A 27,620-nucleotide genomic window follows, 5' to 3' on the forward strand; every position below is an offset into this window, starting at 1 on the left:
AACCATTTACAACGGCTATACCACTCTCCTTCATCAGAATAATATCTTACTTTTATAACTAATTATGAAATTATTTGATAAATGCAACTAAACTCCGAAACACTGAGTGAGGGGTGGCTGCATGGCTTTCAAGACAAAAGACACAATAACCCAATCTTTAACGCTCCTATCGGAAACCTGGGTCGCTCCCTAGTTCACCTATAAGGTGGAGCCGGTTTAGTCCATCTGTATAGGAAATCTGCCTAATAGTAGTGCAATGTTTCCAATACATTCATTTATTCTTGTTATAAACATATCATGTAGGATTGTTTGATGGGTGAATAACTCGTTATTTTAACGCAATGGAGCATAGTGATGTTAAAAACGGTAGCATCCGTCCGGAAATAACTATCCATTACAGTGAGATAAATTATCGAGCTAAGTATTACGTAGTCGTAGTTTGGTCCAAAACTTGCTTTTCATTTCTGCGCTTGAAGAAGCAAAAGTCATGCTGATTTTTCAACAACTCCAACTTGCGATTTTTTCACTAATTTGACTTTTCGGAACATATTTTTAATTGTGAGCTAAAGTGAATACTATGATGACTTTAAATAATCAGGAGAACAAGCGCCAGGCTGATTATATGCAGCATAAAAACCTGACTTCAACGACGTGCATTTCATTTTTCCCTCTCGCTGTTCTTGCGACTGTGGCATGGCGGGAAAAGCTTGCGACGCCGAAGGTGCCTACGTGACTTTCTGAACCTCTCCCTCTGCCAGTGTATATCGTAGTTGGCAGTAGCGGTGTGTAGGCGCACCAATCATGGGGGACAAGAATGGCTGGGATCAAAGTCAGTTGCGAAAATACGACATTCCCTTGGATGAAATACCAAGACTCGACGTAAATGATCCACTAGTCGACAAGTACATATCGGAAAATGTAAGTGATGCTTTATTTCTCAGAATAACAACGTTTTCAATCTAAATTTGAGGTTGGGGTTGTCCATAGTATTGTTTATCAACTTGAATTGGGAGCTGTCAATGTCAGTGCCACAAATAAAGACTTCGCTTCTTGTTGTGATATTACGCCACGAACAGATAGTGAACTCATTTTATTTTTATTGTATAACGTATGTCGATAATATTAAAAAAATCTTGTTATGTAATTGAATTATTTGAAACATTTCTTGAAATGTAATTGAAGAACTTGTATTGTTGTAGGAATAATGTGGCTTTAAATTTTGCACTTCTAGAAACCAGTTGTTATAACGGGAACGAATTTGGTCGGTTCAGCGGAGAAATGGGATTTAGAATACTTGGAAAAACATATGGGTGTTGCAGACCACACGGTCTTTCTTTCTCGCAACCACAAATTCAAGTATTTCGATGACAAAAAGGTCCCACATGGTGCGAATGAAGGAAAAATAGACTTTACGCCTCCAACACGGCGGCTTGACATGAAATTTCCTGAATTTTGCCGGCGCCTCAAAGACTGGAAGAGAGGAGAGGAAAGGTATTACTTTTTTCAGCATTTTGCCATTGCCTCCTGTGTTTGTTTTGTGATTTGATTCTCACTTTTTCTTCGATGTATTACCACAATGTGGATTTCACAACACACCGTAATAGCTTCAAAACTGAACTTTGAAACATCCCATAAACCAGGGCTGTGGGACATGTAGTACATAAATGGAAACATGTGCTGGTTGGAAACAGGTTGTGCTTTATACTGGTTCTATTTAAAGGAAAACAGAGGATTTGCAGTTCAAGACAGCTTTGTTTACAGTTCTACATGTTAAGTTCAATTCTGTGTGTTACGTTAAAAAGTCAGCTGGCTACACTATTCTGTGATTCTTCGTGCCATATGTCATTTCTGCTTAATAGAGGTTTGCTTAAGCATTCTTTAAAATGAAATTGTCTAATGGAAATGAAACTTTACACACAATCATTGACTTTAAAATGAGATTTAGCTTTTGTAGCTAGCCTCACAAAATGTCACTGTATGCATTGACAGCATATAAGATAAATTAGGTAGCACAGATAAATCCCTGTTTCAGACTTTCCATTTATTTATGAAATCTATTCCCATAGTTTTTGTGGGGTATTATTTGCTGTAGTTCTTGTGGGAGTAGGTCTCAAAGTTATTGTACTTTGGATGTTTGATTGGATGATAACGCTTCCTGTTACACTCTTGACTGTCACTGAATATAAATGTAGATGCTTTGATGCAGTTGTCCATGTTGTGGAAATGTGTTACGGTGAAAGATACTCTCTTGTCTTTAGATCTTGTGTAGATGTTCAGATGTCTCTAATTAGTGTAGTAAATTTATTCCTTCAAATAGATTCAGTAGTCTCAAAATGTTCATGTGATATTCCTTCTCACATGTAAGGGGGTATACACCTCTTTCCTTGTTTTGATGTCCTTAGGTTAGTTAGGTTTAAGTAGTTCTAAGTTCTAGGGGACTGATGACCATAGATGTTGAGTCCCATAGTGCTCAGAGCCATTTGAACCTTGTTTTGAACAGGCTGTACAAGTTTCCTCCATTTGTTGAATGTGTTGTATTTAACTAAAGTTTCAAATAATACTTTGTCAACTTCAAACTTCAAAGCTAATCTAGATTTCTGAGTGCATACAGGTCTGTCTGTCACCACAACTTTTTTTTTCTTGGACACCAGGAAGGAACTTTACTTGCTCATCAACCATCCATTCATATGGCTTCATGCTCTACCAACACAATTTCATTTTCATTATGAGCATTATTATGTTTCCCTCTTCCACTTGTTCCCTAACACATTTCTTTATTTTCTTGTTATCTTAGTAATTCCGAGTGTGCAGCTTTTCATTGCATCCTGAGCTGCCCTCAGTTTTTGAATTAGTTTTTGTATTAAACAGACCTCATTTCTTTGTTATAAGTTGAAACTGAAAATGTACACTGAGTAAAAAAAATGTCCCCTTTTACACAGGGGTCATTCCACACCAAGTGGTCTAAAACTGAAAAAAGTTCCCACCATCATGGTCTCCAATTTTCGTCAAATTTTAACTGTAGCTTTAGTCAAGTGTTGAAGTAAGTTTCCCAAGATTTCAGGCCTCTAGCTGCAATAGCTGCTGATCTAGACCCCCTTGTCTGAAGTGTACTTAGTCCGTGTGCATGCAACATAAAAAAAATGTCATATTTGGAGTCTAATAAAATCGAAACTAATTCATAAGAATGGTTAGTAAGATGCGACCCTGTACAGTTTTTTTTGCTGATTCCAACGAAATTATGTATAACATTACTCATGCAAACCCCGGTCAAATAACTCGACTCAAAGTATACTTCAAAATTTGTCGTGACACAACGCGACAAATTTTGACCAATATTAAGACTGCAATGATTTCCTTGCAGTTGAAGATATGGACTTGAACTTTTGGCCAAGCTTCATGCTTGTGCTAGACATAATGCAGCCGGATTTGCAATGATCCAGGCCATATGGTCGCCCTGCAGTATCTCTTCAAATTAGGCAGTGTCAGCACAAACGGTAAAATTTACCAAAGTTTCAAGCCAATTACTAAAAAATAGTTGGCCTGAATCTGCTTGTGAATAGTATCACCTAAAAGAGAAACTCTTGCTCTACAAGACTGACATTTGTTTTTTTTGCAACGCGACCATTAAGTACTCATTAACTCACATCAAAGTTGTTATATTTTGTATGCGCGATGCACTAATTTTTCTTCATTTCTAGGAATTTGAATCTTAATAGTCGCTTAGAATTACTGATATAATTGGATATTTCATTCGTGTTTTATTCAGTGATTGGCCAGTGAGAGATGTCAGAAGTTAATGAAGAAGAAGAATCGTTGGCCCCCTGTTCAATTGGAAAAGATGCTGCTGCATCGAAGTGCCATGTTATCCTCTATGCTAAGAAGACTGGATTCAAAGCGTTTAGTGATTTCACAGAATGTGACCAGAAATTGCTTGTTTCGCGTTCAGAAGCCAAACTTGACGAAAATTCCATCATTTGCTTCCACCATGAAGCCCTCTTCCTACATGAATATCAAGCGATGCAAAAGAAATGTTGCAATCCATTCAAGAAGAGGAATCACAATGTAAAAGCTGGACTTAGACTGCTTGATAATGAAACAGCTGCCAAACTTTGCCTGTTAAAGAAAAAAGAAGTGATTGATATAAAACCTGGTCAGAAGCTTTGCCCTCGCTGCATGTCGGCACTGAACCAAAAGCTAGAAGATTCATCATCACTATCAACCCAATCTGAACAAGATTTCACAACGGATGAAACTGAACCAGCCATCAACAAAAGTTTATCATTTATTGGTGCTTCACCATTGAAAAGAAGACAACTAAGTAAAAGAGATAAGCAAAGCTATGCAAAAAGAAAGATCTTGGATGCACAAAGTTTAATTGGGAATCAAATTGCTGCTGCTGTAGGAATCAATTACGATGAACAGCCAAGTTCAAGTAAAAGTCGCCCATGCAATAATTGTGCAGATCTTGATAATCTTATAGAAGAGTTGAAAGAAAAATGTAAAGTGTCAAATCGTAGGACAAAAGTTCAAATATTGACCTTGGTTCCAAGAAGCTGGACAATTAAAGATACGACAACAGCATTTAATGTATCAGAAAGAATGGTAAAGCAAGCGAGAAAACTGAAGAATGAGCAAGGTGTTCTAGCTTTTCCAGCAAATCGGCAAGGAAGGAAGCTTTCAGATGAAGTTGTTCAGAAAGTACATGACTTTTTTCAAGATGACGAATTCAGCAGACTTTGTCCAGGGAAGAAAGACTGTGTGCCTGTGAGAATTTCAGGAACAAAGGTGTACAAGCAAAAGCGGTTGTTGCTTTGCAATTTGAAGGAAATGTACGTGTCTTATCAGAAGCAAAATGGACCAGAAATTGGCTTCTCAAAGTTTTGCGAGCTTAGACCAAAATGGTGTGTTACAGTTGGCTCTGCTGGAATGCACTCAGTTTGTGTCTGTACAATACACCAAAATGTCAAGCTTATGCTCACTGGTGCATCAATCAATGAAGACTACAAGGAAATTCTTAGCAAAGCTGTTTGCAGCTTGGAAAACAAGGATTGTATGCTTCATCGTTGTGAAAACTGCCCTGGTCCAGAAGATGTAGAAGCAGTTATTGCAACATATTTTGAAGATAATGACCCTGAAGAACTGATTGAGTACAAACAATGGATTCATACCGACAGGGATACTTTAGAAACAAAGCAGCTTTCAACAGAAGAGTATGTTGAAGATATTGCAGCAAAAATTTGGAACCTGTCTTGTCATCACTACATTGCCAAGCATCAAAGCCAGCACCTGAAAGCTCTCAAAACTGATTTGAAAGAAGGCGAATTCATAATACTAATGGATTTTGCTGAAAACTATTCATTTATTGTTCAAGATGCAGTGCAAGGCTTTCACTGGGAAAACAGTCAAGCAACAGTTCATCCATTTGTAGTCTACTACTGTGAAAACGAAGAGGTGCAATGTGTGAATCTTTGTGTTATTAGTGACTGCCTTCGACACGATACGATTACTGTCCATGTTTACATTGGAAAAGTAATCAATTACCTGAAGATGCAATTTTCCAAAATAAGCCACATCCACTACTTCAGTGATGGTTCAGCTGCACAATATAAGAATTTCAAGAATTTTCTCAACTTATGCTATCACAAAGAAGATTTTGAAATAACAGCAGAATGGAATTTCTTTGGAACAAGCCATGGAAAGTCGCCTTGTGATGGCATTGGAGGCACAACAAAACGGTTGGCAGCAAGAGCAAGTTTGCAACGTCCATATGAAAACCAGATTCTAACACCCAAAGATCTTTTCAACTTCTGCAATGATAATATCAATGGAATCAAATTCTTTTTCATCAGCAAAGAGGAAGTTGAAGAAGAAAAAGCTTCTCAAGAAGAAAGATTCCTGCAAGGGCACACTCTAGCTGGCACAAGAGAAAACCACCATTTTTTGCCCATTGATATGACGACAATTAAGGTCAGTAGAGTTTCTAATGATGCGACATCTTTTTTGGCCAAAATTAGTGCTGCTGAAGTAGTAGTTCAAGTCATGGATCTTCAGCCTGGGCAGTATGTTGCTTGCATTTATGAAAAGAAATGGTGGATTGGAAACATCGTTGAAATCTCAGTCGAACAGAAAGATGCTTTCATAAGCTTTATGCATCCTCATGGTCCTGCAAGTTCATTTTATTGGCCCTTAAGACGTGATACTTGCTGGATTCCAGAACAACTTATCATTGGTGTTATTCCAGCTCCATCAGTGACATCATCTGGTCGGCAATACAGTTTTCCTGAAAGCATTCTCTTGCAAATCAACGATGCTTCCAGAATGATGAAGTAACTGAGGAAGACAGGCTTGGGAACCTGCATAAAGAAACCCACAATCAGGCTTGGGATCCTGTGGTAAAGACACCCTGTAATCAGGCTTGGGAACCTGCAGTAAAGATACCCACCCGTGGCTGTTACTGCATGGCTATCGGGCGTGGCCCCTATGGCGATGGGGATGCTGGTTTTATTGTGATAACCAGTAATGGCTCAGCCATCATGGACCAACGCAGGGCACTGCGCACACAAAATATAAGATACTTTGACCTGAGTAAATAAGCACTTAATGGAAGCGTTGCAAAAGAAAAATATATCCATCTCGTAGAGCAAGAGTTTCTCTTTCAGATGATACTATTCACAATTAAATCCAGGCTGACTATTTTGTAGTAATGGGCTTTGAACTTTGGTAAATAAAGCCATTTGCGCTGACACTGCCAAATTTGAAGAGATTTTGCAAGGCGACTATAAAGCCTGGGTAGTTGGAAATCCAGCTGTATTATGTCCAGCACAAAGATAAGACTTGGTAAAAAGTTCAAGTCCATATCTTTATCTGCAAGGAAATTATTGCAGTCTGAATATTGGTCAAAATTTGTCGCATTAAGTCACGACAGAATTAGGGGTACACTTTGAGTCGACTTGTTTGACCGGATTTTGCATCAGTAATCTTATAATTAATTTCGTTTGAATCAGCTCAAAAAACTGTACAGGGTCTCATCTTACTAACCATTCTTATGAATTGGTTTCAATTTTATGAGACCCCAAAAATGGCATTTTGTCTGATGTCGCGCGCATGCGAACTTACTACCCTTCAGACAAGGGGGTGTAGATCAGCAAGTATTGCAGCTAGAGGCTTGAAATCTTGAGAAACTTAATTTAGCACTTGACTAGTGCTACAGATAAAATTTGAAGAAAATTGGAGACATGATGGTGGGAAGGTTTAGACCACTTGGCATGGAATGACCCACAGGCATTTTAGTTTCGAAGATCTTATTTAGTTTACCAAACTTAACACAAAATTTTTGTTTTTCTGCTGTATTCGACTGTCAGTCAGCCATTATTTTGAAAGACTCATCAGGTGATTCTTTGGCTTCATTGTTGACTTATATTATTTTGTTTTTGATGCAACAGTAATCTTCCAGTTGCAGACAGAGGACATCACGTACCATTCTTTTCATTTCCTGGGAAAGAAAATGGTCTGAATACATATTAAGTTTTACGATCTCTCAGAAATTTCCTTGTCTGCTGCTTTTCCATTGCAGTATTACCTAACTTGAGTGGAAATATCTTGTTCACCATTTTCTTAAGATTAGGAAATCATTTGTAACTTGGCTAATGGAGGTGTGGGTGCAGTAACCGATGTCTAGGAAAGCCAAATTCTTCAAGTAAATAAAGTACAATTTGGTTATTTTGTGTTATATGTAGGAATGGCATAGATTATCGCTGTATTTGTGTAATCAATGGATACTTCTCTTCGTACCTTGCAGTAATCACTTGGTTCTCCTGCAAAAAGTGTAATGGTTTAGATACAACCTGCCCTGCCGATTCCTCGGAGGGACATGTTTTTGGTTTCACACAACTACAATATGCTGCTTCTTTCTTTCTTTTTTCTTCTTCTTCTTCTTCTTCTTCTTCTTCTTCTTCTTCTTCTTCTTCGTTTTTTACAGGCAGCAAAATGTGGTACCACTGATAGACACATACAGAATTAAAAGTGGCTCACCACAGAGATTTCGGATCGAATAGTTCCTACCTGAGGGAGGTGAGAGGGATAGGTTGCGGAAGTTAGAACATGTTTTTTGCTCGCGTATCATGGCATTTCTGGAAACCCAGAATCTACTCTGTAGGAATCAACATGGATTCCGGAAACAGCAATCGTGTGAGACCCAACTCGCTTTATTTGTTCATTAGACCCAGGAAATACTAGATACAGGCTCCCAGGTACATGCCATTTTCCTTGACTTCCGGAAGGCGTTCAGTACAGTTCCGCACTGTTGCCTGATAAACAAAGTAAGAGCCTACGGAATATCAGACCAGCTGTGGGACTGGATTGAAGAGTTTTTAGCAAACAAAAAACATCATGTTCTTCTCAATGGAGAGACGTCTACAGACGTTAAAGTAACCTCCGGCGTGCCACAGGGGAGTGTTATGGGACCATTGCTTTTCACAATACATATAAATGACCTAGTAGATAGTGTCGGAAGTTCCATGCCGCTTTTCGCGGATGATGCTGTAGTATACAGAGAAGTTGCAGCATTAGAAAATTGCAGCGAAATGCAGGAAGATCTGCAGCGGATAGGTACTTGGTGCAGGGAGTGGCAACTGACCCTTAACATAGGCAAATGTGATGTATTGCGAATACATAGAAATAATTATCCTTTATTGTACGATTATATGATAGCAGAACAAATACTGGGTGCAGTTACGTCTGCAAAATATCTGGGAGTATGGGTGCGGAACGATTTGAAGTGGAATGATCATATAAAATTAATTGTTGGTAAGGCGGGTGCCAGGTTGAGATTCATTGGGAGAGTCCTTAGAATGTGTAGTCCATCAACAAGGGAGGTGGCTTACAAAACACTCGTTCAACCTATACTTGAGTATTGCTCATCAGTGTGGGATCTTTACCAGGTCGGGTTGACTGAGGAGATAGAGAAGATGCAAAGAAGAGCAGCGCGTTTTGTCACATGGTTATTTGGTAAGCGTGATAGCATTATGGAGATGTTTAGCAAACTCAAGTGGCAGACTCTGCAAGAGAGGTGCTCTGCATCACGGTGTAGCTTGCTGTCCAGGTTTCGAGAGGGTGCGTTTCTGGATGAGGTATCGAATATATTGCTTCCCCCTACTTACACCTCCCGAGGAGATCACGAATGTAAAATTAGAGAGAGTCGAGCGCGCACGGAGGCTTTCCGGCAGTCGTTCTTCCCGGGAACCGTACGCGACTGGAACAGGAAAGGGAGGTAATGACAGTGGCGCGTAAAGTACCGTCCACCACACACCGTTGGGTGGCTTGCGGAGTAGAGATGTAGATGTAGATGAAGTATATAAATGAAGGTCAGTTCACTCAGACCCTGGATGATAAGCACCCACCTGTAGTGAGAATGAGGGCAGACACACATGTCTTGTCAGCAGACAGTAATTGTTCCAGAACTTTGTCTGATTCTTCAGAAAGTCTTGAAACTTCGATTTGGATTTTTGTACTGATATTCTTGAATTGTTGCTCATAATTCACAAGTCATGAAACATGGGTCACGTCATGATATTAAACATTTAAAAAACATCGATTATGATAACACGTTTCCCGAATATGTATAGAGTTCAGTTTTCATTTTTGGGCTTTGTGAGTTGTTTAAAATGTAGTAGATGTACATCTAAGGAGACAGGATGGTGGCTTTTGATGAGAGTACTTAAAGGAGATATAAATCAAATGACCTCAGTTAGGATTGTCTACTCTTCTTTTGCTCCCATCGTAGGTTACAGGCAGTCCTATATTCAGTGTGTCAAACATGCCAGTACATATGATTCAGAGCTCAATGATAGGTTACATTTCTTAACTTTGGATACCACTTCTGTATATCTTGATGTTGACATAGTAAACACAATGCTGTCTGCTAGCTGAGTGTGGCTGACTGGAAATTGGTCAAACAAGTCATTGTTAATCAACTTATATTTGATCCCCAATTCTCATACGTTGCCACGCGTCTTCTCAGCGTGTGCTGTTCTGCTTTCTCCAGTGATCTCACAGTTCATTGGAAGTTGAATCTTTATCTGTCTTTGTTTCTTCACCCTGCAACAGTATCAGGTGACACTTGAATAGGTCTTTGTGTATCTACAGCACACTGGCTATTTTCTTCAATATTTGGTTTAATATTATCGTTATTACATAGTGTTTTACTTTCAGTATTGAGTATTATAAAAACTGGCTAACTTGTTATTGATTGTGTGCTTACACTTTTTGTACATTCAAATCTGGAGGGAGCAGCAGGAACTTCATGATAAATTATTTGATATTTAGTAATTTTATCCTTTTGCTTATCGTGATTTATTAAGATAAGTAGAGCATTTGAAAAACCCCAGCTCCATTTTGAAATAGTGAACAAAGGTGACAACGTATTATGAAATATGTTGCAATATAACTTCATTGTTCCACAGGCTTCATTTTATTACCTAATGTTACTGATTGAGCTATCAAGATAGATCATCTTGAACAACTTTTCTTCTTTTTAGTGACTTCCTTTTGATGGCAAGGAAACAGTTATTTGTGTTAAGCTACCTAAATAACATGTAGTTGCATAATTAACTGCAGAGGTTAATTACCACATATGAGGATGAATTTAAAAGTTTGACAACTAAAACAATTTCCATTCAGCTCATTGCATTTGAATTACCTTGAAGTTGGCAATATTTCCATGTTACTTTGACCAGTGATGTTACCATTGGCACTACTTTTTAAAGTGAAAGTTGACCTAAAGTGCACTTAGTGTCGGTAGCTCTGTTATACACAGCAGTTCATTGACGTTGGTCGTAGCGTTCATGTGACAGCATATGATAGCTAATGGGAATTGCTGAATCTGGTAATTTCTTTTGGAAGAAGATACAAATTGATTATACTTGCTTCTGATATGGAGAGCTCCAGAATAACTGTCAAACATCTGGCTATTACAAATTTTAAGGATGCATATTGATGTTTGTGTTTCTTTGGTGATTGGAAAAATCAAGATGCGCTGACAGATGGGTTTGTAGTTAAGTCTGAGGCCTAGGTTAGGTGGAATGTGACAATTTGGTTGTGAGTAGGCAATGACTAATCTGTAGCATCGCCAGAGGTCTATGTTAGTTTGGAATGTGATTCTTTGTTTGCCAGTTGGTGAAATCAACAAATCTCAATATTCAGATGTCTCCACCCAAACAGGCCATAAAGGCCAATGGTACTGACCGGCCGTCATGTCATTCTTAGGCCCTTCTCAGGCCCCAGGCTTAACTGAATGCACATATGAAGGGGCATGTGATGAGCACACCACTCTGCTGACCATATGTCAGTTTATGAGACCAGAGCCGCTGCTTCTCAATCAAGTAGGTGCTCAATTTGCCTTTCAAGGGCTGAGTGCACCACACTCGCCAGCAGTGCTTGACAGACCAGAAGGTCACCCGTCCAAGTGTTAGCCCAGTCTGACAGCTCTTAACTTCAGTGCTCTGATGGGAACTGATGTTACCACTGTAGCAGGGCCATAGGCTATTATTCAAATAAGATTGCTGTAATAGTTTCATGTGTTGTGTAGCCTGAGATATGCATCATTTCAGCAATCTACTTCTATGTCTTACTCCCTAATTTTCCAAAAATTCTCATGATGTAGTTAAATTATAACATTATATAACAGAATACTAGCTAATTACGAGCAAGAAACTCATTGGCTACCCACTGCTCTCTCAAGATTTGTAATGTCAGCTTCCCATGATAAATTGTGCGAACCATTACCAACAGCAGCACACAGAGGACAAGCAGGTGGCACTGTAAGTGCAGTTTCAACAAAATTCGACCGGACAGACTGATCTCTGAACATTCTGGGGTCTACATTAAGTTGAAAAGTGACAGCTCAGTTTCAAGTGCGCAAAGCAAACAAATATCTCGTGACAATCCATTTTTTAATTCTTGTAAATAAAGAAATTGCACATTACAGTGTGTGTTTCTGTCCACAAAGAAAATCCTGTTTTTGCCACTATGATGTGGTATTTTCAGGTTTTTTAAACGTTTGAAGGTGTTAATAACAATTATGTACTGCTGCTGAGTACATGCCTTATTCACAGCACCACTGGTCAAACTTGATGGGGTTTTATTCTGTCCTTCACTACTCCTACATTTGTTTCAGTAAGATTCTAATTTTTTTTCTGAGCCCAGAACAGAAATTAATTTGCAGCTGTGTCTAATACCCAAGCAAAGCACAGATAAATTTCTTCCATTAAAAATATGTAGATGCTAGAAAAGACTAAAGAAATAAGGGGACATGTTTTCAGAAATAGGGTTGAAGTCCAGTTCGTACACTTTTGACATTTCGGTAGTTGTTTTGTTGACAGGCACATTCCCTTGGTTCACCATAATTTCGTATGTGCCAGGTGTACTACATTTTGGTCCAGCTTGTTGTGTGCACGGCCTAGAAATTTTGTATAACAGGTAGTTCCCACATAATTTGCTCATAAATCCTGCGAGTCAGAAACTGAGAGAGGTGGTGCAGTGGTTAAGATTTTGGACTAGCATTTGGGAGGACAGCGGTCAGAATTACCATCCAGGCATCCAGATTTAAGTTTTCTGTAGTTTTGCTACATATATTAAGGTAAATAACAGGATATTTCCCTTGTAATGGGCACAGCTGAATTTCTTCTCCCTGCACCATCCCCAGTCCTATCTTCTGCTCTGTCCTTAGAGACGTCTTCATTGACAAAATGTTAAATCTCAGTCTGCTTCTTTTTGGATAATGCATATAATTTTGTCTACTCACACTGTGCCAGAAGTCCAGACTATGGTTTTACCTTTCAAAATTGGATTTTGTGAAATCCTTCCACAAGCATATTTGGCCTGTAATCAACACCTGTTATGCACACAAATTCTTCGTATACAAAATATAATTCATAATTTTGTTTAACATTTCGTCTGAGATAATCGTTATCTGAAGAATCTCAAAAATTTATTCACTCACTTTGTGGTACCATGTTTTTGGCAATTTCTTCATACAAAGCCTCAATTAAGTGTTGTAAATGCACCATTTATGCAGTGCCTTTATGGCTGTATTAGTATTAATGGCTAAACTGAAGAGTTTGATACCACTTCACAAACAAACAACCAAACCGTCACCTTTCAACCTAACCTAGACCATGGGCTACACTGCAGACCAGTTTATCACTGCAGTATACATTCCAAAATGTAATACAGTCACCAAAACAGTGTTGTCAGTGTTCGTTTTTCCCCCCTTTGTGCACATGTTACATGCCACATCATCATTTAGTTACTTTTGGTAAATAGTTCAGTCAACAAAGACAAAAAAAAGTCGGGGGGGGGGGGGGGAATTGGGTTGTCGTAAATTTTTGTAAAGTAATAGGAGGGAGTGCCATTAGAAACATGCTAAAAATGCTGGCAGATGGGTTGTGAGCATCGGAGGGGAGGTTGTTTTAAAGGTCACTTGTATGTTTTTCATGAAAACTCAATAACAGTGGCAGCAACAGTGTTTTTATTAGAAAAAAGACTACATTAAATTTTCTACAAAATGGTCTTACTCATTCTTTTTCCATGACTAATAATCGTCATCGTAACATATAAGCTTTAACAGCCAGCATCTTCATTAATTAAAACTTCTGGGCTGAATTGCCATGCTCCATATATAAAACTTCTCCTTCATGACGTTTCGTTGCCTACTGCGGGCAACATCTTCCGAGGTGAGTCGGCGACTGGCTGCTAGGCGCTGGAGGTCCCGCTTATATAGAGCGCTTACATGACGCCACCACTCATCATGTGCTTTCGACTTAAAACTATCTCTGGCTAGTGCCATCTCTCTCGATTACAGGTAATTATTTTCATGCTTGTAGATCTCTATATCTTCTCTATACATGGGGGTATAATAATGTGAGGTCCTAGCTATCACGTTTGTCTCACTAAATTTTATTTTGTGATCACCGTCTTTGAAAACGTGTTCTGCTACAGCTGATTTGTCAATTTGTCCCAATCTACAGTTCCTTTTGTGTTCCGTTAGGCGGGTATTAACACTACTTTTAGTTGTTCCAATATAAACCATGCCACAGCTACACGGAACTTTATGCGCACCTGGGGTAGCTAAGGGGTGTCATGCGTCCTTCACCGATCTTAAAACATTCACTAATTTTCTTGGTAGGTTGAAATATTGTCTCCATTTTTTGGATGTATTGGTTATTAAATGGGCAGATGGGACTTTCGGGCACAAGGTATGTAGGAAACGCGCGCGCGCGCGCGCGCGCACACACACACACACACACACACACACACACACACACACACACACACACACACACACACATTGTTACCTACATGAGAATTCGAATCATCATCCTAGGCAGAAGAGAGGAGTCATAAAAACTTTAGTGGACAGGGCTAATAACATCTGTGAGCCAATTTATTTGCAAGATGAATTAAGCCATTTGCGAACGGCTTTCAGGAGAAATGGGTACGCTGACGACGAGATAGATCGAGCACTCCACTCTAGAAGAAACGTGTCCGAAAATACATGACAACAACAACTGTCGGTTGGAAAAGTTTTTCTTCCATTTGTTCATAACATCACGGACCGTATTGGGAAAGTTTTGGCCAAGTTTCAAGTGGAGACCGTCTTTCAACCTACCAAGAAAATTAGTGAAAGTTTAAGATCGGTGAAAGACGCACGACACCCCTTAGCTACCCCAGGTGTGTATAAAATTCCGTGTAGCTGTGGCATGGTTTATATTGGAGCAACTAAAAGGAGTGTTAATACCTGCCTAACGAAACACAAGAGGAACTGTAGATTGGGACAAATTAACAAATCAGCTGTAGCAGAACACGTTTTCGAAGACGGTGATCACGAAATAAAATTTAATGAGACAAACATGATAGCTAGGACCTCACATTATTATACCCGCATGTATAGAGAAGCTATAGAGATCTACATGCGTGAAAATCATTTTAATAAAAACGAAGAAGAATTTAAACTAGACAAGATATGGCGGTCGACTTTGCACCAACAAAATGACAATCGATTACCTGAAATTGAGAGATGGCACTAGCCAGAGATAGTTTTAAGTCGAAAGCACATGATGAGTGGTGGCGTCATCTAAGTGCTCTATATAAGCGGGACCTCCAGCACCTAGGAGCCAGTTGCCGACTCACCTTGGAATATGTTGTCTGCAGTAGGCAACAAAACGCCAGGAAGGAGAAGTAGTTTTATATATGGACCATGGCAATTTAGCCCGGAAGTTTTAATTAATAATAATCCCCATGTTGGAGGAGAAGGAAAAATTGGAAATTATTTAAAATGTTATTCTAGCTGCATAAAATGAATGTTTATCTTTAAACAAAGTCAGTTGAGAACAAATATTAAATATTCGTGCCACACCTAAGTGCATCAGAGCCATATTAAGGGATAAGTTGTGTTCTGGGGGCATAACAGTGTTGAGGGGTGGGAGGAGGATGTGTGGGGTAGAAGAGTGATGGAACAAAGGGTGCTGGCTTCTGTTCATGCACTTACCTCCTTCATAAGTCTGCAAACTGAAGATCAAGCTGGAAGTTTCACAAAATTAAAATAAACCTCCCCAACACACCATACAAATTGTTGACATTGCAGATAGCAGGCATGCCGGAGGCTTTTTTTTTAAAAAATCTCCTTCCTTCCACAAAATGAGATAACACTAATAACGCTACTGGGTTGCAGCTATGAGTTACTGATAACACTAATGCAAGAAACACACATGAACAGAATATAAATAAATCTCCAAACATTGTTTCAGACTGCTAATGGTGAAATTGGTTCTGGAAGCTTCCTGGCAGATTAAAACTGTCTACCGGACCGAGACTTGAACTCAGGGCATTCGCCTTATACAGGCAAGTGCTCTACAGACTGAGCTATTCAAGCACAACTCACTAACTGTCCTCACAGCTTCAGTTCTTCCAGTACCACATCTTCTACCTTCCAAAATTTGCAGAAGTTCTGCAAGGTTTGCAGAACAACTTCTCTGGAACATCCTGGCGGATTAAAACTGTGTGCCAGTCTGAGACTCGAACTCTGGAACTTTGCTTTTCACGGGCAAGTGCTCTACCACCTGCTCTACCCAAGCACAACTCATGACATGTCCTCACAACCTAATTCCGCCAATGAGGATGGGTCATGAGTCATGCTTGGGTAGCTCAGATGGTACAGCACTTGCCCATGAAAGGCAAAGGTCCCAAGTTATTCTCAGTCCGGCACACAGTTTTAATCTGCCAGGAAGTTTCATATCAGCGCACACTCTACTGCAGAGTGAAAATTTCATTCCGGGAACTTCTCTGAAGTTAGGAAGGGGGGAGATGAGTTACTGGTGGAAGTCAAGCTGCGAGGATGGCTAGTACATCGTGCTTGGGTAGCACAGTCGATAGAGCACTTGCCTGCAAAAGGACATATGTCCTGTGTTTGGGTCTTGTTTTGGCACACAGTTTTAATCTGCCAGGAAGCTTCATATCAGCACACTCTCTGCTGCAGAGTGAAAATCCCGTTCTGGAAATTGATTTTTAATCATGTTAACGTTCGTCCCTGCAAGGCAACTTCCCTCTTCATGAGCACTGCTTGCTTTTCAGCTCACAGACTGACTATACTTACCAAGCATTTCCTGTCCAGTTCTCTTATGTGATGAGTAGACAAAATTACTCCAGTGAGCTTGTGTTTATATAGGGGAGTTATTTTCAGTTACTTAAATGAGTATTTATTTGAAATGAGTTTTTACCTAAGTATAATCCTGTAAACAAGGGCTGACAAGGGTATAATTCATAAGTGTGGTGTTGTCAGTGCCCTGTGTACTGATGGCAGAAAAATGATTGGATTGATAAATATGACACCTTGCTGCTGACTGTTGTTGACAGTGTATTATAAAAATGTAATTATGTCATAGTTAGATGATAGTGAATCAAAGAATGACCAGAAAGTACTGCACTTCTCTCACTGTTAATTACTGCATAAATCTCTTCCATTTAGAAACTGCTGTTACTTGGAGGGTCGGCTACATTGAGTGAAGTCATTTACTACAAATTCACAGTATATCTTTTAAGATGGGTATGAATATGTCTGATGTGATGGGACTGATCATGTTAAAGGTAAGAACAGTAATCTGCTGTAATGCGTTGCTTGACTATTCTGAAATTCTATTACAGTTTCTGGTCATTCATTAATTCACAATCTAGTGACTAAAACACAATTACACGGCTTTACGATACACTGTCATTGATAGACAGCAGCAGGTGCAACATTTACCAGTCCCATCCTTTTGCCACCAACACTACATACTGGACAGTTACAATTAAATTGCAGTTACTCGCGGAGGTGGGCTGTAATTATCATATGGCAGCGGAAGTTGGTGGATAACAATACGACTACCGACAAGAGAGCTCTTGTTAGTGAAACTGTTCTATGTGTATGACAGCAATTACAGTGTTGCATTGATGAGTATCGCTGACTGAAAGGACTGACATGAGGCCCAAGGTCATTTAATGGTTTAAAGATGAGATAACAGAATTCAAAAACATGGGTGAGTTTAGTGTGGCTCCTGGAAGAGGAACACGTCGTATCCCGTGGAAGTTAGTGACAAGGTTGCTGCTGTTATAACTGGCAATGAGCATGTGCCCCAGACAGTGCTAGTACTTTTGCAGTCTCACAGGAATTGCCCATCCAATGGCCAGCAGTATGGGAAGTTTTGCAGTTCATTTTACACTAGTAACCATACAAGATCCAGACGGCATAGCTACTGAAACCTCATGATCTGCAGCAATGTTATAAATTTGCTTTTCAATTTTCAGCACAAATCGAAATTGTATGGAAGAGTGCAACTGTATGGAAACCACTGTTGTCATGTAAGATGGGGCAACACTTAATGTGGCTCTCCCAGTGAAAGATCTGCCTCCATGAATGTGTTATCTCCAGAGGTTTTCCAGATGCATGGCCTGCAAGATCACCTGGTCTGAGTCTATGTTACTTGGGGCTATCCAAAAGAACTTGTTTACGAAGAATACATTTAGGCTCTACGTTATCTGAAGGCCAGTATACAGGAACATACTGCTCATATTCAACCAGGACTGTTGTGAGCAATTGTTGGTTATGTCGGTTTATGGGTGCAGCATCTCATATTTCCCTAGTGCCCATATTGAACAAATTGTGTAAGTGGCGGTAAAAGTAAAGTCAACATTATGCCTTTCTCACATGTTTCACCTTTTTTGCCCATGCCCTTCCCTAATCCATTGCATATGGAAACATTTCTATATGTCTTTCTTACATTCACAGCACCAGATTTTCAGCTGGTGGCCAAAATTAGAACTAATTTTTGTCCTGTATAAATTGGTTCTGCATTAATGCATTAGAATATCAACAAAATTTCACTGCCCTGTGATATTTACAGCCCACGCTGGACGTCTGTGATTAGCCTCACTCTCAATTATAACTATCTGATAGGTCACTGACATCGTAGCACTTAGAAATTAAACAATTCTCAGCCATTGTTTACAGGAATGTATTTTATGTATTAGCTCACTTAACGACTGCAAATTTGGTACTCATTGAATAAACTGAAAATAATTCCACTGTATTAACACTTACTCACTGTAGTTATTTTGCCTACTTACGTAAGAGAATTAAAATGTAAGTGCTTGGAAAGAACAGTCTGTCTGTAAACTGAAAAGTGAGCAGTGCTTGTTGTCTTTAGTAACTCATAGCTGCAGTCCGTTGTTTACTGTTAACAATGCAATGCCCCCCCCCCCCCCCCCCCCCTTCATCAGGCATTTGTGCACACTCTGTCGGCAGCGATTCATAAAATGCTCTGTGGAGAGCTGGTATAAGTTTATGAAAAATCTTGTAGATGCTGCTTGTAACGATGTGTGGTAGTTAGTCTGGGGAACCACCTACTCGATCTTCAGTAGGAGCTACAGGAACACAATCCAGTGACCGACCTTTCCATGACTTTTAAAGCACTTCATTTAAAGATGAACATTAATTTTGTGCTGTTACAACAGTGTTTCCAATCATCTGTGATTTTTCAATCCCCTGCGGGGATTTTTCTTGACAAAAATGAATGGGGCCTTTTCATAGTAAATTTAATATAGTTTAATTGTGTACTGGAAAACATTTTCGCTAGAAGCCACATTTTTACAGATGTTTGTTTTTGTTGATGTACTAAGCAGTTGGTATTTTGGTGTGTTATACAGCTACCAGCGTAATGGAAAAATGAAGTAAATTACAGTATGCTTCACCCTATACGGGGACTCATTGTATGAGGGAAAGTAATGGTAAGATAATGAGAAGCAGCAGTGAGGACAAAAATAAGTTGAAACACTTCTGTGGTAACATACAGAAACCAGGCATGATTAACTTGGCACTCTACAGGGCAATAAGCATGGTATGTTTGCAAACATGTCCAGGAATAGTTAGCTTCACTCAAGAAGCAGTAGAGGGGAAATTTTTATGACCAAACAAAAGTCAGAAGGTGTAAGAGAGATTCTCCTTGACATTAGTGTAGAAGAGATTTACAATTTGTCACTTAACAGCAAGAGATAGAGGACAGCTTCAGACAAGATGAAAAGCTGATGACTTCAAAGCTAAAGAACACTATGGTGAAATAAGACTGGTTATACATGAAAAGAAGTCTCACAATATGGTTGAACCAAGAAGGTGTACGTAGCATATTATCACAGGTGACAAAACCTAAACAGTCTCATTGCACTGGCCTAGGCCTGTGAACTTCTGTACTCTGTGTGTGTATCTGGGCCGCAGTAGTCAATAAAATTGTTTTATCCATGTATGCAAAAAATGTGACTTTGATGCCTTAACATAGCTGTTATTAAAAACACTTACTCGCATCTGTTTGAGCAAAATCGTTACAAAAATAACATTTACCAACAGTTTTGCTACTTAGCAAAATTTCGTGTTGTTTTGTGGGAATTTAGCACATTAATCAAGCCAGCTTTGTGTTGAAGAAATCTCAGAAGACAGTCAACTTTTGACCTATGTAAACAGGAAATAGACAATTGCTATAGCAGAAGGCATTTCATGATCTATGGTGATTGCTAATGCAGTGTGGGTGGTGTAGCTTGATGAGTAGAACCAAGATGTTGCATAGAGGAGACATATCCTTGTTACAGTATTAATTGTAGCAATTTTGTTCCTACAGGGTATTTAAGTTTGTGTTTCCTAAACTGTGTAATTGCTCTCTCTCTCTCTCTCTCTCTCTCTCTCTCTCTCTCTCTCTCTCTCTCTCTCATCAATGTAGATAGCTGAGAAAGTTCACTAGGAGTAAATCTCTCTTATATATAAAGGATGATCAAAATGTTTTCGTTCGAAGGATGTACAGTTCAAAATTGGTGTGCCAGTTGGGCAGAATTGCTGTGGGCATTGAGGCAGCCATCCAACCAACACACAAAGTTGAAGGTATCCATTTGATAAAACACTGTGTCCTACTGCGTGAAGAATCTGTTACTGTCCATTGCACATTCTCAACTGACAGGAATAGTTGAGCCTTCGAGGTCTGTTTTAAGGAACCGGAGGCTTTTTAATTGCATGGGGAGATATCAGGACTGTAGGACAGGTGCTAGTGTGTCTTCCACTCGAGGTGTGACTTCTGTGTTACTACATTTGCAATACCAAGACGTGCATTATCGTGAAGCAGCAGCATCCCTTGTTGCAGTTTTCTCAGAATGTGGTTTTCAACAGACATGCTGCTCCATAGAAATTCTTCGTCCTTTGGTGGATGCTTACTGGTGTTTGTTTTGTGGCAGCCAAGAAAAGAATATTGGCACTTCGTTCCTGTTTGGGCGCATTTGGTAATAATGTCTCAGTGTAGTTCATGTGTCCGCATCAGTGCTTATACACTTGCATCACAGTTGTGATAGGTTGCATATAAGATGCAGCAGCGCCCTCAAAGGGAAACTGTTTGATCACCTCTTATATTTTACTTGTAATAGAAGATTGTGTTAAATACATAAACACTTTCCGAGGCACCATCCTGTTGGAGATGATATGCTGTTGTCTCCCTCCGACCATTGAACTTACTTAGTTACCCAGTTACTGGGAGACTTAGAGCTTAATATGGATTCCAAACCACAGTGCACCTTATTTCTCACATCAATAAACTTTCCCAGAAGTGATAAGTGACAGATAAAAATCTAATGGTTGACTGGGAATCGAACACAAGACCTTTAGATTTGCAGTCTGGTACTGTACCATTGATTGATTGTGGACCTTGAAAATAAGTTTCAAATTGTCTCAAATCAATGAAAAATCAGAAATAATTTAGGGCATTGTATTTTGTTGTTAAACATTGTGTAGTGGTAACAGTTGTGTTGTTAGAAATATATTGCCAGGAACATATCTGTTCAGAGTACCTGCTTACTTAATGACTCCACAAACAAAAATATTATTGTATGCATATTTGAAAAAAAAAAAAAAAATTGACTTCTGTGTTATATGTCATGAACGTTGTTTAAAATTCTGTTACGTTTTGGTGAATTGACACCATATGTAATTGAGATTTAAAACTTATATGAATTGAAATAGTTGTTAGATGAAAATTCGTGTCAATATTTCTAGATAATGTATTTTCGCATTAATGATTTCATCGTCATTGCATCAGTTGTGTACCATGTCTTGTATTTTAGGATGTACCTCCAGCAAGCACTGAATAGTTCTGTTGGTCAAGCAATAGTTCATGACTTTCTTAACTTCAACTGGGACTGGATCAACAGCAAACAAAAAAAGAATGGCTGGGGTCCGCTTACATCAAATTTGCTTTTGATATCAATGGAAGGTGAGAGCTTGGAGTAATTTGTAAAATGATCACTGAAGAAATAAGTGTAGTATTTTTGTTTGTGGTATTTAGTTCTTTTTGCTACTATCTGCTGTAGATTCAGTTTAACTTATTTTTCACAGGAAGAGCCGTCTATTGCTGTATTCTGTTTTAAGCTTTTAACAGTTAAATGTACATTTTGCAGAACAGTTATGGTCTTTCTAGTGTTAGCAAACAGAGTGTACTTGATTCCAACAACAAGAATGGGATCATTTCTATTCTTTGACAAAAATGTGAGTTTCTAATAATTAATCAGCAATAGAAACAGCTATAGCAGCTGCTTTATTATAAACAAAACTTGGGCTTTCCAACAGTTAATTGAAAACTGTGATAAAAGGCATCTTTTCTTTTTGGATATTGGTGACAAAGTAAAATTGTTTGCTGGAAAAAGATCAAATTCCATATTTCCTGTTGCTGTCAATGTCAGAACACTTAAATTGTCTTCTTACCTTCTCTTGCTACCACCACCAGCACCACCACCACCACCACCTCACATCTGCTTTTCACACTTCACCAGCATCCTTTGTGGTAGGATGGTGGCTTTGAAACTGTATTGAAATGAACTATTATAACCACTTAAAATCTTCTCGAAAACTAGGGTGTCGGCCCAGTTTTTGCAAAGATGGAACTAGCAACAGAGAAAAACTTAACAACAAGGGGGTGAGGAGTACTTGGATAGCTCAGGTGATAGAACACAGTGTAATACCAGGTCACAAATTGTGGCTTGGTATAAAGAATGTAAGCTATCACCGTAATACACAATGGAAGGTGACAGCTAATATTCTATTGTGAATCAGCTACTTTCTTTCCTTGGAAGCTGATGTAGCTGTTGTTACCAAAATGTTGGAAACTTTCCTCCCTGTGAAGACTGTAAATACTTTTAATATAAACAACTGTTTGGCATGCCATTAAAAGAGCAGGAATTTAGGTGAAGTTCTTAAAAGAAACTGTTCTTTACAGTAAATTTTATCTATGTAAAATGTTTCTCCCTTCCAGCTGTCACATTAAATTGAAAAACGATGTTTTCAGGTAATGTTACACCATGCCATTATGATGAGCAGCAGAACTTCTTTGCCCAGATCAAAGGCTATAAGCGATGTATTTTATTTCCACCTGAACAATTTGAATGTTTTTATCCATACCCAGTGTACCATCCTCATGATCGGCAAAGTCAGGTAAGCTTCAAAACAAGGGAACTCAATGTATCGTTTCAGAAAATGTTTTAAACATTTGAGAGCTTCCATCCTTTCTACTGTTGCTCAGGTTGATTTTGAACGACCAGACTACAGTAGATTCCCAAAGCTTCGAGAAGCTCATGGTCAGGAAGCAGTTCTGGGTCCTGGAGATGTTTTGTACATACCTATATACTGGTGGCATCACGTAGAATCCTTGATGCGTGGTGGTTACACAGTTTCAGTTAATTTTTGGTTTAAGGTATGTATGGAATTTGGTCAACATTTTATTTTTATGATATTCACTTGCATTTGTTAGAAGAAGCTCCAAGCTATCTTATTGAAATGTCATAACACATTCTGTATGAGAATGTTTGAAGAGGAAGAAGGGAGTGCCTCACACAAGGTCTTCATAATTTACAAATACAGTGGAGTGTTGGTTTTTTGAACTAATTGGTAGACGTGAGTATTTGGGAAACTGGTTTATTAAGATAATTGAACTGTATACTGTTATTTACCAAAAATTATGTATATCTATGATACAAGTCTCTTTAAACAAAAATATGTAATACAGATGTATTTTACATGTGCAATACATACTATGTATAGACTTAACACTTTAAAAAAATCCTTTTTGGTCTGCTTTTGATCTGTGTAAGCAAGCCTCCCTCCTTACAAGCAGCTAAGTTGTGCACATTTTTCATGGCAGGTATTTCATACTGGTCCCTTTCATCTTGAGCTTCAGTCCGTCACAAGGCAGTATCCAAACATGTAAATGCTTCAGAAGCAGCGGGTATATTTTCATCTTCATTTCTGTATCACTGATGAGGTTCAAAATTTCGCTATTGTGTGTGATTCGGTGCCCTGGATCTGCATCAAAGACAATTGTCCATTCTTGAATGTCTGCTTCGTCACATTCATGGCAATTGGGTTCTTTTAATTGAGAATTAGGGACACATCATTCAGTTCGTCATTTTCAGCTATACCTTGGAAAAAACCTGAAATTTTATTTTAGGGATTTTTTAAATTATGTTTCTTTACACTGTCCCATACCGTTCCGATAATGTAGGATGCATCTTTTAAATCAATATTTTTATGGTTTCGTGACAGACTTTCATCTCCCTCCTCTTCTAACAATAACATACATAACAATTATGTTCTTTAATATTGTTTAAAAGTCTCAAAATTGCCTTGATCCGAGTGCTTTAAAAAGGCAGTTCCATTAGATGCAAGACACACCACTTCTGTGAACTAGTCCTTTCCTTTAAAGATATCACATGATGGATGAGTTGGTACATTGTCAAGGAGCATTAATGTTATCTCCCTTTTGCCAATTTTTTTAACTGATGAGCTTTTACAGAGGGTGCAAAATCTTCCATAAGTCATTTTGTGAAATTCGTACTATCCATCCAGGCACTCTTTTGTGTAGTGTAAATAATAGGCACCACAGACACTCTAATGTGTTCGAAACAATGTAGTTTCTTAAATTTACCATTGAGTAATGATGACCATAGGCAGTTGGTGGCTTCCAGTAGCATTAGCACAAGCTAAAACAGTAATAAGATCATTGTTTATTTTAGGGCATGGTGCTGCTAATTCTCTATGTGAAGCAAGAGCTTTCTTGGCAAAGCTTACGACTAAGCCAAGTTTTGTCAGCATTGTTCATGTTTTCAAGAGCATAATCTTCTTCCCTCAGTAAGCCTACGTCACTTAGTTTGATTTTTTAAGTATCAGTTGGTGATGTTGTAGCAGACAGTTTTTGTCCATGTATTTGAAGCTCACAAATGCCGAATCTTGACTTAAAGCATTTCAACCACTTTGTGCTTGCTTTAAAATCCAATAGCCCTCAAAGAGTTTCATTAAATTGAATTGCTAGCAAGAGACCAGAAATAGATCCTTCTTGTGACCTTTTTAATGTGAACCACTTTTAAACAGCACAATCTAGATCCATGTTACTGACGAGCTTCATAGTTTTATGACTTCTTGATCCATCAGTAGAATCCATCTTAGATATAAAACTTGTGATGTTCGTCTTCCCTTTTTTTTTTTTTTTTTTTTTTTTTTTTTTTAGATCCGTGATCGTTGATTACCAACCTCGTACTCAACTTGGTTCCAATTAACCTTTCTCTAACCTTCTATTAATGTCATATTTATCTCTCATAGGAAGGAAAACATGTTTAAGTTTATGCATTTTATATTACAAGTTTACTTTAAGCAGAAAAGTTGACACAAAATGTTGTAACAGAAGGCAAACGTTTACTATGTTGGCAGTTTGGCATTGATGCAGTGAGTGGATGGTGGGAAAACTGTAGCGTGGGAAGGGCATCACGCGCAAGCAGTTGGTAGTTTGGTTAAGCGATAATTCGGTTGGTCGACTTGTGGATAATCGACGCTCTACTGTAATGTAAATAGGAGGTGAAGTGATACTATCAAATAATTTAAAACACACACACACACACACACACACACACACACACACACACACACACACACACACACACACACACACACACACAGAGAGAGAGAGAGAGAGAGAGAGAGAGAGAGAGAGAGAGAGAGAGAGAGTGTTCTTCAAGCTCTTTCTTTGTCATTAATCCAGTGTACAGGGTATGAGTGTGCCCACTTCACTGGTTGTAGCATAGCAACTAATGGCCACAGCAAAATAAGGCTAACAGCAGTTTGTTGTCTTAACCTGCCACTAGGTGCATTTGCTACCCACAGTGTGTAAACCCTGCCAGTTGATAATGCACCATTTCAAAAGTCTGATCTTTTTTTGCGCACACCCTTCCTCAAAGCTGATATTTGTTTTTCAGTGTGTACTGATTATTTATTTAGATGTTTCATTAAACTATTATAGTTGTATAGAATTTTAAGATATCTGCCCTCAGTTGAGTTGTGCAGGCTTAATTAGCCGGTTTCCTTGTGTATTTTAGTTCAACCATTGTTGAGATTTCTTCAGTACATGGTTGCTCATTGTGTTGACAGGCTGGTCCAACGGGCCAAATAACATACCCATTGAAGGGCCACCAGAAAGTGGCAGTGATGCGTAATGTAGAGAAGATGTTGATTGAAGCATTGCAAAACACGCAAGAAGTTGGCCCACTTCTCAGAGCACTGGTCCTGGGCCGATACACAGACTGATGATACTGTGATTATTTTTTTACTACTTGTAAGATAGCTGTAATCATTTTCCTTGTCACAGTCATGTAGTAAAGAGCTGTAAAAGTTCTGAAACTGCTGCCATTCATGTACTCCTTGAAGCCATCAAGCAGTTTTGCTTTGGTTTGATATGGGTTGCTTTCATGCCTTCAGTGATGCTCCGTAAGGTATGTTCACTTGGCAGATCCATTTATTATTTGTGTAATAAAGTGCTGTTGCATTACAAGATTGTAGTGCATCTTGCTTTTGCTACAGGAACTTTATATTCATTGCTGTAATTAACATAATTCACTCATTGTCATATTTTAAAACCGCTTGTGATTTGTTTTTATATGTGATCCTTGACTGTCATTTAAGTTTACAGGGAAATGGAAAATGTGTCATTAGTTACCAAAAGTTAACCACTTTTTAAAAATTTTAAAATTACTGCATTAAATGCAAAATGTTATATGGAATGTGATAATTTATTTCTTTCATATTGAGCAAGGATTGATGTATTCTATTAATTGGAATTTCATGAAGTACCAATAATTGTGCAGTTGCTAGTGGCATGCTGGGACTTCTGAAAAGTATAATTTTGTAATTTTTTTGTACACTTTGTTGGCATGTCCAGTTTAGAACAGAAGCAGTTTTACATTAATACTGTTTTATTGCACTAGACTATATCAGCAAGTAATAGCTCAAAATTTTAACACTTCTTTGTGGAGGAAAGCAATTTTTAAAGTATAGTTCATGTTTTTATGTTCTGTCACTTAGACTAAACCTATTTCGCTGTGTTTAGTTGGTATGTATTACTATTCCACAATTTTTACTGTGCGAAAAATAGTGACAAATAAGGAATATTTCCAAATGTAATCAGTGGAAGATCCATAATTACGTGAGAAATGAGATCCTGCAGTGTAGTTGAGTGGCTCATAGAAGCAGTTGGACTCTTTTTTACATGTATATATGTAATCCGCAGTCCACCTTGCCGCATGTAAAAGTGTGTGTATCATTATCCATCTTCCATGCCTCACCTAAATTTTTTTGTGAGATGTGTAGGAAGAACATGCATCCTCAGAATGCTAACAATTTACAGTGGATTTCCAAAAGTGGCAAATATGTCAGACACAGGTGCTCTCTTTCATACACCTGAGAAAGAAGTTGAGCTGTTTGTTAGTTTGTGTGCATTCTCAAAATGCCATGTCTCTTGTTAGTCCAGTTCATCCACTAGGTGCATTAAGAAACCTTCATTTCCTCGGATCGTCTTCTCAGTGAAAGGACAGAATAGTAAATACAGCAACCATACAAAAACTTAGCGACGGCAAGCTAGTGCTTGTATGAGCAATAGCCCACAAAAAATATGAAATACACATGTAAAATATATATATTCTGTGAAAGACTTGTTGAAATTGCTTACTAATATAGTCTACACTTAGTG

At 38.6% G+C, this 27,620-nt stretch overlaps 1 protein-coding gene across 1 annotated transcript; it reads left to right on the plus strand.

Annotated features, from left to right (window-relative positions):
- The first annotated feature begins 765 nt into the window (after nucleotides 1–765).
- On the plus strand, nucleotides 766–27,620 carry LOC126458234 (hypoxia-inducible factor 1-alpha inhibitor-like). Its single transcript, XM_050095131.1, has 6 exons — nucleotides 766–918; nucleotides 1,232–1,491; nucleotides 21,682–21,830; nucleotides 22,899–23,044; nucleotides 23,133–23,303; nucleotides 26,027–27,620. Exons 1-6 carry the CDS (start codon nucleotides 802–804, stop codon nucleotides 26,180–26,182), a joined length of 999 nt encoding a protein of 332 aa, XP_049951088.1. The 5' UTR covers nucleotides 766–801; the 3' UTR covers nucleotides 26,183–27,620.

The sequence above is a fragment of the Schistocerca serialis genome, chromosome 2 (genome assembly GCF_023864345.2).
Source record: "Schistocerca serialis cubense isolate TAMUIC-IGC-003099 chromosome 2, iqSchSeri2.2, whole genome shotgun sequence".
NCBI classification, from domain to species: Eukaryota; Metazoa; Arthropoda; class Insecta; order Orthoptera; family Acrididae; genus Schistocerca; species Schistocerca serialis.